Here is a 16,120-nt window from a genome sequence, read left to right on the forward strand (position 1 = left end):
CCACATCTGAAGACCATATTTAGTAGTAATCCTTTGAATGATTTAGGTCAGAAAGAGCTCTTGAGCAATATTTTGATAGTCATTTCATGGAAAGGCTCAATGAGAATCTAATATGGATCTACATGCAAGTTAAATAAGAGATGACAAATGAGAGCTTCATGCAGCTCAGTCCAGTATATATGTGCTACCAAAGCGAGCAGCTCGGTACAGTATAGAAGTCAGTTTCAGTGATTCTGTGATTGAAATATAATTATAGTACCGACACACCACAACACCGGGGCTTGTGTAGGTCACAGCATGAAACGGATTCAGTGTGGGTGTTTGCTTAGGTAGTAGCTTCAAGGTCCTTCACCATAGTTTCATCAGGAACCAGCAGAGCATTGCAGCTAATATGGTATACTCAGATTCCATAAAAAGCAATGAATATTGCTGTTCAAATAATATATCCTCTGGCTACTGTTGTCTCCCTGAAGTGGTAGAATGACATACATTTTAAAATGTAAGTTATTTATTCTGACTCAGTTTTCCTTAATTCTTAACATCTTCATTGATTTTATTTTTTATTTATTTATTTTTTTAAAGATTTCATTTATTTATTTGATAGAAAGAGACAGCGAGAGAGGGAACAAAAGCAGGGGGAGTGGGAGAGGGAGAAGCAGGCTTCCCACTGAGCAGGGAGCCCAATGTGGGGCTCGAACCCAGGACCCTGGGATCATGACCTGAGCCGGAGGCAGACGCTTAACGACTGAGCCACCCAGGCACCCCCTTCATTGATTTTAAAGATAAAACAGTTGTTTCAAAGAAATTCATTGGTCAAAATCTTTAACTTATATAGTTTTAGATACTTAGCAGGTTTTTTATTTAAATTAATTAAGCCATCTTTCTGGATTATCATCTTCTTGTTGACCTCCTACTACAGGTTTTCAGCACATACTCCAATGAAGACTATGACAGGAGGAACGATGAAGTGGACCCCGTGGCTGCTTCTGCCGAGTATGAACTTGAAAAGCGTGTAGAAAAGCTGGAACTTTTCCCAGTGGAACTAGAGAAAGGTATATGAGCTCCACAACGTTTGTAATATCATTATATGGCTATTTTAATAACACAAAAATGACCATTTTTTTTTTTTCACATGTAGACCCCCCCCCCCCCGGAAGGGTTGGAGAAAGTGTTAATTCTATTGGAGGATTTAATTTCTTTATTAAATTTCAAAAGTAGTTGATATGAGCTCTGTGTAGATGGTAGACTGAAAGACTCTTTCTTCCCTTCCACTTCCAGCTAAAAGCCATCTGCTCTAGTTGGCTGGGATGGTGACTGGGAGTAGGGAGGTGTGGGTGGGGCCTGATGTTTGGTCGGTACCCTTGCAGAGGGCTGGTGCTGGTGAGTGCTCAGAGATAGCAGGTGGAAGTGGCGGGGGGGGGGGGGCAGGTGGTTGGGTAGGGCAGGTGGAAGTGGGGGGGAGGTGGTTTTTGCGTTCTTGGTGGAGGGAGAGTCGTCATGGTTGGGCTCTGAATGTAGTAAATGGTGGAGTGCTGGGCCTTTAGATTATGGATTTTGGAATGCAGACAGTGGAATCCTCTCTGAGGGGAGAGGGCTAAGAGAGAGCAGGGAGAATGGGAGCAGAGGGGCTTCCTCTTGATTTCTTCTCTTGGAATCTCAGCCTGCCTGCAGTGGGAAGTGAGGACCCATGGGACCAGAGACTGCCATGTTTATCGTCCTGTAAGATGGGCACCCGGGAATGGACTGGGACCCAGTGAACAGGGAAATACCACATCTCAGAGAGCCTTACAAAAAAGCAGAACAAACAGATGACAACTTGAATGACAAAAAGAAGCAAATGAAAAATCAAATGAGGGTATCAAGTATGGCTTTAAAAAGACATTCTTAGGCCAATCAACAAACAAAAAAACGTTGATTTTAAAAATTAAAAATTTCAGTAGAGGAATTGAAGAGGAAAAGGTGGTATTGTTGAGACTCAAACTGGTGATCTAGAAGGTCAAGCATAAGAAATGAGCCGAACTAATTCTTAAATGATAGAGTAAACATATACAAAAAATCATGACGGAGACCCAAAATATAAATTGTAGGTGACATAAGGGGAAAAGACATAGAGGATGAGAGACATAGTAGACAAAACATGGAAGAAATTTTCCTGAGCTCAAAAAAGACCTGAGCCTCCTATTTGGAAGGGCTTATCCAATTGATAGAGAGACGACTTGGAAAACACCCCGCACTTAGGCATAGCCTGGGAGAAACCCTCATCTTCAACATAAAGTATAAATTTTACAAAATACCACACTCATATCAAAGCAAACAAAGAAGCAAAGGTACTTGCCAAAATGACATTATTAGACTAGCATCAGATTTCTCATTTGTAACACTGGACGTGGGAGGCAGACATAAAATTTCACACATCCAAGAATCCTGTGTCCGTCCCAGAGAGCATTTACCTCTCTTCTGGTGAAAGAAGGAAAGTTGCTGATAGCTAAGGATCTAAAGAACACATCACCTGCATACTTCCCAATTAGCAAGGAGGAAAAGAAACAAAGAACAACTTGTTCTAAATAGCAAAGATGAGGGAAAAGAGTTGAAAACTGTAACTTTTGGGCATAAAATTACTTGGATTAAAAAAATGTAAAGAATACCGGTCATTACGCCAGACATGACTGGCTAATTGTTCCCATTAAGAGACACTTTTCATTTGAGGTTAAAAAGGATGTAAGAATGATACTTATATTTTTCATTCATTTAAAACGTAAAAACCATTACTAGCTTATGGTCCATACAAAAACAGCTGTGGGATTTGGCTGTGGGCCACCGTATTGCTTATAATAGCAAAAATGAGAATAATCCAGATATTCATTAATGACAGAAAAGGGTAAAATGAAGGAGCCTCAGTTCCATGCAGCAGTGTGTATGATTCTTACAAACATGAAATCGAAGGGGGATAAAAAGCAAATCACAGAAGAAGCCATTCAGTATAATTCCATTTATTTAAATTTCAAAGCCAGGAAAAATTCAAAGGCATATTGTTTAAAGATACACAAATAAGTGGTTTTAATAAGTGGTTTTAAAAATGGAGGTCATGATTGGCAGGATATTTAGGATAGTGGTTACCGAGGGGAGAGTTACGATATCAGGGAGAGGTGCAGAGTGAGTTTTTCAGGTGTTGGTAGTGTTCTGTATCTTTGCTAGCATGTGAATATTTGTTTTATTTTTAAACACAGTGTTTTGTAAATAAATGTTTTCATGAGCTCTTTTGTGTTTTTCACACAAAAAAGTTAAAACTAGAAAAATTAAGCTAGAAAAGAGCCAAGTGAAGTAGAATTATTTTTAATCTTTTGAGAAACCTCCATCCTGTTTCCCCAAAGTGGCTGCACCATTTTGCATTCGCAGCAACAGCGCACAAGAGTTCCCCTTTCTCTGCATCCTTGCCAACACTTGTTATCTCTTGTTTTTTGGATGATAGCCATTCTAACATTCTGACTCTAATAAGGTGATTTCTCATTGTGGTTTTGATTTGCATTTCTCTGATGGTGAGTGATGTTGAATACCTTTTCATGTCCTCTTTGGAAAAATGTCTATTCACTTCCTCCACCTATTTTTAATCACATTTGGTTTTTTGCTGTTGAGTTGCATGAGTTCTTTATATATTTTGGTTATTAACCCCTTATCAAATATTTTCTCCCATTCTCTAGGCTGTCTTTTCATTGTTAATGGTTTCCTTTGCTGTGCAGAAGTTTTTTAGTTTAATGTAATCCCACTTGTTTATTTTTGCTTTTGGTGTCAAATCCGAAAAGTCATTGCCAAGATTGATGTCAAGGGACTTACCTGCTGTTTTATTCTAGGAGTTTTATGGTTTCAAGTCTTAAATGTAAGTTTTTTTAATCCATTTTGAGTTGATTTTTATGTATGGTATAAGATAGGGGTCCAGTTTCTTTCTTTTTTTTTTTTTAATGTGTCTGTCTAGTTTTACCAGCACCATTTATTGAAGTGGCCATCCTTTCCCTATGGTATATTCTTGGCTTCTTTGTCGTAAATTCATTGACCAAATATGATAAGTTTATTTTAGAGCTCTCTATTCTATTCCACTGATCCGTGTGTCTGTTTTTATGGCAGTACCATACTGTTTTGATTGCTACTGTTTCCTAATACAGTTTAAAACCAGGAAGTGTTATGCTTCTAGCTTTGTTCTTTCTCAAGTTTGCTTTAGCTATTTGGAGTTTTTTTGTGGTGCCATACAAATTTTAGGATTATTTGTTCTATCTCTGTGAAAAATGTCGTTGAAATTTTGATAGAGATTAAATTGAATTTATAGATTGCTCTGGGTAGTATGGACATTTTAATAATATTAATTCTTTGAATCCTTGAGTATGGACAATCTTTCCACTTATTTGTGTCTTCAGTTTCCTTTATCAGTGTCTTACAGCTTTCAGAATTTCAGATCTTTCACCTCCTTGGTTAAGTTAATTCCTAGGTATTTTATTCTTTTTTGATGAAATTGTGAATGGAACTCTTTTTTTTTTTTTTTTAAGATTTATTTATTTATTTTTAGAGAGAGAGGGAGAGCACATGGGGAAGTAAGGGCAGAGGGAGAAGGGGAGAGAAAATCTTAAGCAGGCTTCACACCCAAACAGAGCCTAATGCAAGGCTCGATCTTCGGACCCTGAGGTCATGACCTGAGTTGAAATCAACAGTTGGATGCTTAACCGACTGAGCCACCCAGGTGCTTTCTTAATTGCTCTTTCTGATAGTTTGTTGTTAGTGTATAAAGACCTAAATATGATACAAACTATAGATTATACTACCAACAGACATTTTTTACTTTCAAATTGAGGAAACACTTAAAAAAATAAATTGAAGAAACACTAGAAATATTTCAGTTAAAACCAGGAATCTGATTTGGAATGCTCTTTAAATGAAATAGTATAAACAGTAGAAAACAGAAGATGATAAGTAACCTTTTGCTGATTTTTATTATAGGATATGTATTATAATTATATATATGAAAGCTATAATGAGAGGCCAAACTGATTCTAATTTTAAAATACTAGAATTGAGGGGTACCTGGGTGGCTCAGTCGTTAAGCGTCTGCCTTCGGCTCAGGTCATGGTCCCAGGGTCCTGGGATCGAGCCCCACATCGGGCTCCCCGCTCAGCGGGAAGCCTGCTTCTCTCTCTCCCACTCCCCCTGATTGTGTTCCCTCTCTCGCTGTGTCTCTATCAAATAAATAAATAAAATCTTAAAAAAAAAAAAAATACTAGAATTGATAAGATTATATATGTAAGAGGAGGTCAGGTGTCACATACATGAAAGAAAATTAGTCATTTTATCTCTATATTTACATTAAGCACATAAATATGAAAATGGGAACATTTCATTTACAATAGCACAAAAACAACAAAATACTTATTAATCACTAAGAAAAACAGTATTTATCTGTTGAAAATCCATCTTTGACAGATAGAAGATGTAAACAAATAGAAGGATATACCATATTCTTGGATGAAAAGACTAAGTATGGAAAAGTCCCTCCTATTCTTCATCTCTGATACCTACAAATTAATATATAAATTTAATGCAGTTCAAATAGAACTGCCATCAGGGTTGGATTGGGAGAGAGGATTGCATAATGTAATACTAAATTTTATATGGAAAAATACAGACCTAAGAGAAGTATGAAAAAGAATGTGAAAAGTCTTAATTTCTTAAATATCTGAATTTAATGTAAAGCCTCTATAATCAGAACAAATTGTATTCATATAGCAATTGATCAGTGGAACAAAGTAGAAAATCCAGAGAAAGATGTTAGTATGCATGAGAATTCGATATACGACGTGTATGATATTCTAATTTAGGATAATAGGGTGCTTTACAAAGTGTTCTGGCGTAACTGGGCATCTGTGTGGAAGAATATAAAGTTGGGCACCTTCATTTGCATTATATCATATAAAAAACAACTCTACCTGGATTGGATAATTAAATACTAAAAATAAAGTAATAAAGGTATTTGACAAAAAACTTATAAGACCACATAAATCCTGTAGGCATGTTGGAGGCGGGGCTTAACCAAAGTGGAAAAGCAGAAGTTATAAAAGAAAAGAGGGTCCAATCAATCAATCCAAAATTTTAAGCTTTTAAAGGCAATATTGTCAAACAAAGACAATAGATAAATGATAAATTGGGGGGGCATCTTCATTATGACATGGAGATAATATGTATAATATGCTAAGAACCTTAAAAAAGAAAAAAGAGACAGGGAAAACTCAGTAGAAAAAATTGGCAATTTACCAAAGAGGACACATGAATACAAGCTCAGATCTCACTAGCAATAAGGGGAATGCTAAGCCAACGTGAGCTTCTTTTCTTAAGAGAAAAGGTAAGCTCTGAGCTCCAGAGTGTGGTGACAGCATCTTTCATGGTAACTCAGCCTCACAGTCTTTTCCACTGTTTCCCGGCTGCTTTGCCTACTTAGTGCTTTTTCTGTCCCTAGGAGGGGCTAGACAGAGGAAGACCAGGGGGCTGCTGGGTTCTTGACAGTCACAAGAATCAGTGGCCTTCAAGGATATGGCTCTGGAATTCACCCATTGTTGACATATCTCACAGAAAGCTGTACAGAGATGCAATCAGTCAACTGGTCTCTGTGTGTTGATTGTATTCTTCCTTTAATTGTCTTTCAGTTATCATCTTGTCTTTCAGGCAGTCTGCACTGGAATTGAGGATGGCTCAAGCTATTATCGCTTTTCCTACAATTGGGTTTTCAGCTCTGCGAATCTGAGTAATTTTCCAGTGAGAGCAACAGGGTTGCTAAGGCAGGAAGAAAGATAATTTTACTAAAGCCTGAGTCCAGGCAGGGAAAATGCACTTAAAAACGAAGACATATGATTTTCATGCAGGATATTTGCAGGAAGCAACTACTTAATGGCACGGTGGTACAGAGAATCCACATTTGAAAGGTGCTCTTTGAATGTACTAAGGGAAAGTTTCCCTTACAGCCCAACGTTGGCTTGACACGTGGTAATTCATAATGAAGAGAAACTCCTGTAAATAAAATGAATGTGAACAAGAATTCAGTTAAATGCTTAATATATACCAGATTTCATGTAGGAGAGAGAAGCCCTTTGGCATTATTTAGTGTGGACGATTCTACAGTGATCATCTCTTAAATGACACAGGAGCAAACACTCTGGGAGAAACACTTACATGTATGTAAACACTGGGAAGGTCATCATTCATCCTTTCACCAACATGAATAGATTCCCACACCAGGAAACTCTAGGAATATGATGAATGTGGGCAGAAGTTCAGCTATATAGCCAACCTTCTATACACGTAGGACAATTCCTGTGGGAGAGAAGAAACTTTGTACATGTGACCAGTGAGGAAGAGCCTTTAGCACAGATCTAACTTTTCTTTTCCCAAGAAAACTCATTCTGGGGAGAAACCCTAAATGTTGGAAAATTTTTAACCAGAGAAAGCCTCTGGATGAACTTGAGTATCTATACCAGAGAAACAATGAGAATGAAATAAATATGGGAAATCACATATGTGCGAACATTCTAAATACAAGGAATGAAAGAACTTCTCCATTGATGACTCGTGCACTAGTCACCATTAGAGTTCTCAGGCTGGAGAGGCGCCTCTGCCTAAAATCAGTGCGGAAGTACCCTCCTCTGGGGATCACACTGAACAGTTCCTCCAGGGCGAACACTCTACGAAGCCCTCTTTAGTACACAACTGAGTGAACAAATCACACTTCTGTCGAATGACATGTTTTTAAACATATGTAGAATACAGATGTAGGATTATAAATTGTACTTAGAAACACTTAAAGCAGCAGTTGGTGACAAGTAGTAATAATCAATGAGATGAACCCTGTTCAAGAGATTACTGATGAAGAATACTTAGTGTATTAAATGTTATTGCTAAAAAGTCTTAAAAGCATCAAGCATTCTGCTGACTAGATGAGCCAGTTTTCCTTTAGACAACCCTTCACTGTTGATTAGCGAGTGTCTTGTTTTTTATGCAGCTCACACAACGTGGTTTCAAAGACTCTGAGGCTATCAGAAAATAACTTTCAATGTTGACCAAAAAATGTGGAATGTGAAATAGTGTATCTTTTATTTCATTGATGTTAAAATACGTATGTTCATGGAAATATGGATAAACACATTATTGTAAATGAATTTAAAAGCGTATTTGTCAGTGTTGTTCATCGGGTGAGGAACATGGAAACAAAAATGAATGCCGGTCAGTAGAGAAGTGGTTGGATAAGTTACGATACCATCTCACCATGAAATATTATGCGATCATTAGAAGTGATTTAAGGCTATGTAAGTTGATATCCATGAGGTATCATTGAATTAGGAAAGTAAACCGCAGAGAGAACTAGGTTTAATACGATCTTATTTGTATAAAGCAAATAGGAAGGAAAAATGAGCCATTGTATATACACACACATATACATATATGTATGTATATTTATATTTATGCATATATACATATATATTGTAGCTGTTGCTACTTTTATATGCTTGTATAGTAGGACTGAGGAAAGTACTGAAAGACACATGCCACTTTATTAAACATGAATAGGGATATGAAACAAAAAAGCAAAGACCACGTAAATGAAGGGGAAATTTTAGATACATTATGATCACATTCATTTAAAATAATATATATGTGTTTTGGCATGTATACCTTTGTGTTTAAAATATATTATTTAGAGAGGCTGTGTTTTAAGGAAGATTGATTACTCCATGATCAAATTATTACTTTTTCTTGGGATCACAAATAAATAGCCAACTGCAGTAATAAAATGAGATTAAACTCACAAGCCTTTCGGGGGGATCTTATTTAACATCTTTACTCCCCAACATAGAAAAAAATATTCTGCCAAGATAAGCCTGTCATATAGTCCATAAAGAACAAAACTAAAGGCAAAAAAGAGGTCTCACCAGCTAATTGTGGGCTAGTGTAAAACTTAGGTTGTTGCATTGTTTTTCCCTTTTTCATAGATGAGGATGGACTTGGTATAAGCATTATTGGAATGGGTGTTGGAGCAGATGCCGGACTTGAAAAGCTGGGAATATTTGTCAAGACAGTAACAGAAGGTGGTGCTGCCCAGAGGGATGGCAGGTAAGCTAACTGCTGTCGTTAATAACTAAAATGCTAACTACTGTCGTTAATAACTAAAATCTTCTAGAAATTTTATTGGGAAGTTTTTTCAGTGGTAGCTTTCTTCTTTTGATTTTTTTAGGACAGAATTTCGGAGTGTGTCTCAGATATGGAAAAGGTTAAAATACTTCAATTACTTTCTGATTTGCAGGTAAAACACCTGCTTTCTTTAATATATATTAGGTAAATGGGTGGTTGGATCTACTATCTCTGTCTACCTTTGGTGCCTATCCCTTCATCTTTCTGTCTAGTGGGAAAGAGGCAGAAACATGGGTGTATATTGTTTCAGAATATGTCCTGTGGAGATCAGCATATAGTTTCACTTCAGAAATATTGAAACAAATGGTAATATTTCTGGCACTTTTGAGAATGACCAAGGTAGAAGGGAAAATAGGAACCCTAACTCTGCAATGATGATAATTCTGGAAATCATGTTTCTCAAAATGTATCCTATCTAAAAATACAAGTTCTTGAGTGCCAACTAAACTTGTGGAATTAAATCTCTCAGAGAGGACTCTGACAGTCTTTACTTAAGCATCCACCTTGGGTAATCTGGAGGCACACCAGCACATCAGATCGTTGTTGTTTTATGTCTTAGCTTTCATCATCTCAGGCTGCAATGTATGTAAGATTTTGATGAATCCTCACTCTTCGTTCCTCCTGCATCAGGTTGGGGCTGAAGCAGAGGTTGGCAAAAGAAATAAAAGTAGGTCCAAAAATATGAGTGCCAAATTCAAAGAAATGTCATCTTATTTTTTTGGGGGGAGCACAGAGTAACTGGTTTTGATTGTTTTTCAAGAATTCAGTATATATCACTTAACCATCTTGATATCACTTAACCAACATGGTAAAGCATGTTGAAAATCATTTGTAAATCTCTGGTGGAACACATAGGTAGCATTATTTCTTTTGTAATCCTAAATACACATATTGATATACACAGATATTTTCCAAGGGGAACTAAATTGATTTATTTAAATAGAACGCCACACCAGGATCATCTCTTTCCATGAGGCTAGGTTCCACATCACAGTCAGTAGCCTTATTTGTATTCCCGTGGACTTGAACAGAGAAGGTCTGAAATGAATCTTTTGAGTGAATGTTCGGTTGATTGAATGTGTATCACACTTAAAACAAAGTAGGATATTAATATTTTGTGTTAAAATACAATTTGTTAACAGTCTTCCCCATTTTCAAGTATTTAAGGAAATAACCTCTTTACCCTTTCAGTGAATTATATAATGGTAGTAGCAAAAATTTCCGATTATTGATTTAGAAACTTTCTTCCAAGTGAGCTAAAATTTGTTTGTAAAATCTGTGTCATTTCCCTTTAAGTTCCACGGAAAATTTAAAAACTATTCCAAAATGATAGGAAATACTTCTTATTGTTAGTATTCAAACAGTATGAAATTATTATGAACTATCTCTCTTAAATTAAATGGGCCACAAAACCAAACCAAAATACAAATTGATTAAAAAACAAAAAGGTAGAAAATTTTGCATTTAGCTCTTAGCCAATTCCCATTGTTCTAAACTCAGACCTATTTGTTTTTCCATCACTCACTTTTAAAATTAGGTTTGTTTTTCGTTAACCTGTTTCCTTATTTGTTGTCCTACATAGGTTCAGTATTTCCACCGGTAGGAGAACTTGGCTCTATCAGTCCCAGTGTGCATTTCCTCAGTCCTTTTAAATGGATATTTATCTAGGAGAGTAATCCTGCTGTTGCTACAATAGATGCTTAATAAATATCTCAGTGAATATATTAAGGAAGGCAATTTGATGAAAGGAAGAGAATCTTTGGGAACATGTGACCAGGAGTCTAATTCTGTCCCCTCTACTTACCAGCTGTGGGATATTGAACAAATTAACTTAATTGTCATGTTATCTACATTGCAGGGTTGCTGTAAGCATTTAGTATGCTTATGTAAATTAAAACCTTCCACAGCACTGTGTATGAAACAAAACTGTTCTTGAATGAAGTAGGAATAAGCTTTATTTTTAAATGTATTTAAAAACAGTTATTATGGGAAGTCTTAAGAAAAACTATAGAAAGATGTATAAAATATGTACAGAATCATAAAATTTTAGAAGTTCAGAAGAACTTTAGAGATCTTTAAATTCATACTTTTTGTTTTATATGTGTTTAAAAATTGATGATATATATGTGTATGTATAGTCTCATTATTAGACCTATGGCAGTGTTCACATCTTTTAAACTATTACATTATTATTCCCACCATTACTGTTGTGCTCATTTGCACAATTTTAAATGTTTGTTGTTTAAAATTTATCAGTATAAAAAGATTACAAAAAGAACAGTTGATTGCTCCCTCCAGTTAATAATTTTTTTAAAAAGTTACGTCTACTTATGGATATAGAAAAATACTGTGTTAAGGATTTACAAAGCACTATGATCAGTATGATGCCATTCTTCTGTGAATATGTTTTCTATTTGTTCATCCCTCCCCCCAACCTCTCTTTCTCTTTCTTTTTCTTTCTCTCAAAAAATGTAGAATTAATACACATCAAAATATTGAATGGCTCTTTTCCATGTGGGTTTTTAAAAATTTCAGTTAATGTGGAATATTTAATTTTTCTACAGAGAATTTATACTTGTATATATATTTTAAACTACAACTAAAAATAATAAAGTTACCATGTGACCTCGGGAAAGTTGCTCTTCAGACCTCAGTTATGGACAAAATTAAAGTTCTGGATTAGGTGTTCTTTATAATTCCTTTTAGCTTTAAAAGGATAAAAGTTTTGGGGTGCCTGGGTGGCTCAGTCGTTGGGCATCTGCCTTCGGCTCAGGTCATGATCTCAGGGGTCCTGGGATCAAGCCCCGCATCGGGCTCCCTGCTCCGCGGGAAGCCTGCTTCTCCCTCTCCCGCTCCCCCTGCTTGTGTTCCCTCTCTTGCTGTCTCTCTCTCTGTCAAATAAATAAATAAAATCTTTAAAAAAAAAAAACTCCTCTCATAAAAAAAAAATCTTTAAAAAAAATAAAAATAAAAGGATAAAAAAAATTTTTTTAACCCTTCTAGCTTGCTTTAGTTTCTTTCTTTTTTTTTTTTTTTTTAGAGACAGAGAGAGAGAATGTGTGTGTGCGTGAGTAGGGGAGGGGCAGAGAGAGAGGGAGAGAGAAACTTAAGCAGACTCTGTGATGAGCCTGGAGCCAATCGCAGAGCCTGATGCTGGGCTCCATCCCATGACCCTGAAACCATGACCTGAGCTGAAATCAAGAGTCTGTCCTTAACTGACTGAGCCACCCAGGCGCCCCTTGCTTTAGTTTTTCAACTCTATTTAAGAAAATGATTTCAGTCTAATTTCAGATTCAGTCATATTACCTTCAAGGGATGTTAAATAAACAGACTTATAGACTTACCCAGGACATTCTTTTCTCCCTCCTCCCCGCTTACTGCCCCCACATATTTGTTGTGATTGTTTTTACCCCTTCTAAACATCTCATAAACTCACCATATTTTGAGCACTTTTAAAAATTTGCCATGGGCATTTATCTCCTGTGTCATTCAGAGTGTAGTTAAAAAGTTTGAGTCTTCCTTCCTTTTTGATATTATGTTCTACATTGAAATTTTCTTTTGTCAAGCTTTTCATGTCTGTGTGTACCTTTTTATATGATGCCTGAAACGTAGGGGTTCTCAATAAATATTTGTTGAATGAATGAATACTTTGTGCTTTAATCACTTTCAAAACATTTACTTAGGCCTAATGTTTTTCTCCCCCCTCCCTTCCCCCTCCCTTCTTTTTCTTTTCTCTCCCTCTTTCTCTTTTTTGTGCTATCCTAACTCTTAACAATCACTTGCAATTGAGCTAAGTGACGTGAGTTGATAGCCATTTCCACCATCTGTTTTAGTTTTAAATTTTTAGTAAAATAACTACAAATGATATTAAATAAGATTAATTTTAGTAAAATAAAATATTAATTTTATTAAATACATTTTTATTTATTAAATATTATTTTATTAAAATTAAAATAAATATTTAGCAAAAATAGTATTAATAATAAAACCATTAGCTTTGCTCGCCATACATTTTACAATTGATACACAGGACACTAATTATTTCTCCAGTTCTCTTTCATGAATCTATAAAGCAAAATCAACTTTATGATAACACAATTGAAAATGCTGATAGTGGAATAAGTCCTGTGGGTGGTAACTGACAAGTGATAGTAATGACACTGCGCTAAAGAGGCAAATTAAAAATGCATATGGGATCTGCTTTGTTTCTGGCTCCTATGTTTATTTCTTAGGCGTTTGCATGTCATCATTTGAGAATACTGTCCTGTTTGTTTTTTTTGAAAAAAGTTACCAAATGTGAAACGAGGGTGCTATGTAGTGTACCTTCATTCAAGCCTCTCAAGGTTTTCAACTGATTTTAATTGGTTTTGACCAGCTTTTGGGTAGAAAGCAACACATAAAACAGATGAAGAGTTTTATTCTTAGCTCCCCTGCAGCAGACGCTCCCTGGGCTGGGGCGGGACCCATCTGTGCCCCTGGGGCGCCCTCCCGCCCGGGACAACCTGAATGGAAACTGCTCTTTTAATTGTGTCCATCTGTCATGATTCCGTAGTCGAGGGTTTCCTCTCAGTGCACACACTCCTGTGTTACTCTCCTCATCAAGTATTTTGCTTGTTCACCCCTTAGAGAGTTGGGATATTACTGCTTTGATATGGACATATTTTCATATACATTTAAAACTCCACTATCTGGCATTTCGGGGAAAATTGTGTTGACCCGAGTTTATTAATGTTGCTCCAGCTGGTCTCCCTCTCATTCGGCATCGGTTGCTTTGTTTACGTAGGCCCTGTGAGGTAGAATTTTTGTTTTTGTTTCCCCTTCCCAGATATATCTTTGTCGGTAGATAACTATCCAGTAACGTTAAACAAACCCTAGAATCGTCCAGCGTATGTATTTTTGTTAGCTTACCCCCGTTGGTTCTGGGTTTTAGATTCCGAGTTGAGGGACGTCAGAAATACAATGGAGGCTGCAGAGTAGGCATTGTACCCTGTCGTTTATTAGCACACGAAAACCATTACAGACTAGCCAGGTACATTCCTGCAAACTCCGTTCCAGTAGGCAGTGTTTCCAGGGAAAAACAGGCTATTTCCTGTGTCATTCTGTACAACTTCTGGAAAGCCCAGATTGTCTGTATGTATTCTTTGTGCTTTGGGATGGTCTGATTCAGAGAGCTGTCTGTTTAATTTTTACCACCAGGACTCATGCCTGCTCTTTTTTGTGCTTCTAATTATGAACCAAGATTTGAGAGATTATCAGTGCTACCATAGGAAAACCTTTTACTCTACCATAATAACCATTTACGTATTAAATACCCTGCTGGCTCATGATCTCGTGGGTAGTAGGGTCAGAGTATGATGGCAGTAAACCTGAATTGCTACTCTTTCTTTTTAACCAATATTATTCCTCTCATCCTCTGTCCAGTCTTCTTTACCTCTCCTCCTTCTGCTCATTTTTAGTTTCTTGAGTTTGTCTCCACCTTAATCACCACATAGTCTTCCTCTATGAAATGGTAAATTAAAATGCCTCTCAAAATATCAAACTCAATAGAACTTCCCTCCCTCCCTCTCTCTTTTAAATTAAAAGTGGTTTTATTTCCTTGGTGTTTTTTAATTGTGTATCGGATTTTCATTTTTTTTCCTTTAATGAATGTAACACTTTTGAAATGAGGACTTTTTAAAATAAATATTCTTTTAATGAAAATAATAATCAAATAGCACTGAGCTCTCTTCATCCCCTTAATGCTGTCTGTATTGAGGCTGGCAGGAAGAATTATGTAGGATCAGGAACCTGCATTTTAATCATAGGCCGCCTCTTCCTCATACTGGTGTGACCGCAAAGAGCAAATCCGTGCCAAATATCTGTTGTTGCTGTCCCTGTTGCACCGAGTGCTTTATATAAAGCTTGGGTCACTTCTGTCTTCCCAGGGACCATTTCCAGTGCTCTTCATTCCCTTGTGAGCTCCCTATTTCCATATTATTTTCCTTCTCCCTGAGGGGCTGCCTTTAACGTTTTATCACCAGGTCTGATGGTGGTGAATTCTTTCAGTTTTGTAGGTCTGAAAATGTCTTTTTGTTTTACCTTTGCTTTTTAAAGATATATTTTCTTTGTGTATAGAATTTTAGGTTGACGGGGTTTTTTTTGTTTTTTTTTGTTTTTTTTACCTTTTAGTATTTTTTTCAGACCTTTTTTTTTCTGATTTTAGGCACATGAGTGCATGAACGAAAGTACATGTACACAGATGAATTAAGAAAATTAGAAAGTGCTACACATATTGTTGTATTTTCTGCTTATTTAAGTGAATTGTATATAAGAAGCATTGTAAAATCTCTGTTGACAAGTAGAAGCTCAAAACTACTGTATTAATTCCCCCTGTCCTTTATATTTTTTTGAGACAATGCCTTTTTGGCTTTGGATTATAGATTATAGATCCTTGAGTCCAGAACCTTTAGTTATTTTATTGTTATGCACATAAAAGAAAAGCCAAAATTTCCTTATACATACAAGAGAAATAATAATGATACGTATTTAATAATAGCTATTAGCAATAATAAATAAATAAGTAATAAACAAATAATAACAAAATATAAAAGGCATAGAAGACTGCCTGACATATAGTAAGCACCCAACAAATACTATCTTGATGAATAAAAAGTATAAAACCCCACAAAGCTATATATTCAACTGATCCTTAATTTTGTTAAGTAAGTAAACACAGGCATAATATGCACAGAAAAAAATCTGGAAGGAAATTCACCAGCAAAATTTTAGTAGTGATCAACTCTAGATGGTGGGATTACATGAAATTTTTGTCTTCTTTATATTTTTCATTTTCTAAATTTTCAACGATGACCATGTATTACACTAAAACTTTTAAAATATTTTCTAAAATTAGCAAATGCTAATT

The 16,120-nt window shown here is 36.1% G+C and overlaps 1 protein-coding gene across 12 annotated transcripts in view; it reads left to right on the forward strand.

Moving 5' to 3' along the window:
• PPP1R9A (protein phosphatase 1 regulatory subunit 9A) overlaps positions 1 to 16,120 on the forward strand; it is a 297,767-nt gene that overhangs the window by 154,750 nt on the left and 126,897 nt on the right. For all 12 annotated transcript variants that reach the window (XR_013442768.1, XM_078059275.1, XM_078059274.1 and 9 more), the window contains 2 exons: positions 920 to 1,052; positions 9,018 to 9,138. Coding sequence is in view for 11 of the 12 variants with exons in the window: in XM_078059275.1 (XP_077915401.1) it covers positions 920 to 1,052; positions 9,018 to 9,138 (254 nt within the window). In the remaining variant the exon portion in view is untranslated. The remainder of the gene's footprint in view (positions 1 to 919; positions 1,053 to 9,017; positions 9,139 to 16,120) is intronic.

The sequence above is a fragment of the Halichoerus grypus genome, chromosome 12, assembly GCF_964656455.1.
Source record: "Halichoerus grypus chromosome 12, mHalGry1.hap1.1, whole genome shotgun sequence".
Lineage (NCBI taxonomy): Eukaryota > Metazoa > Chordata > Mammalia > Carnivora > Phocidae > Halichoerus > Halichoerus grypus.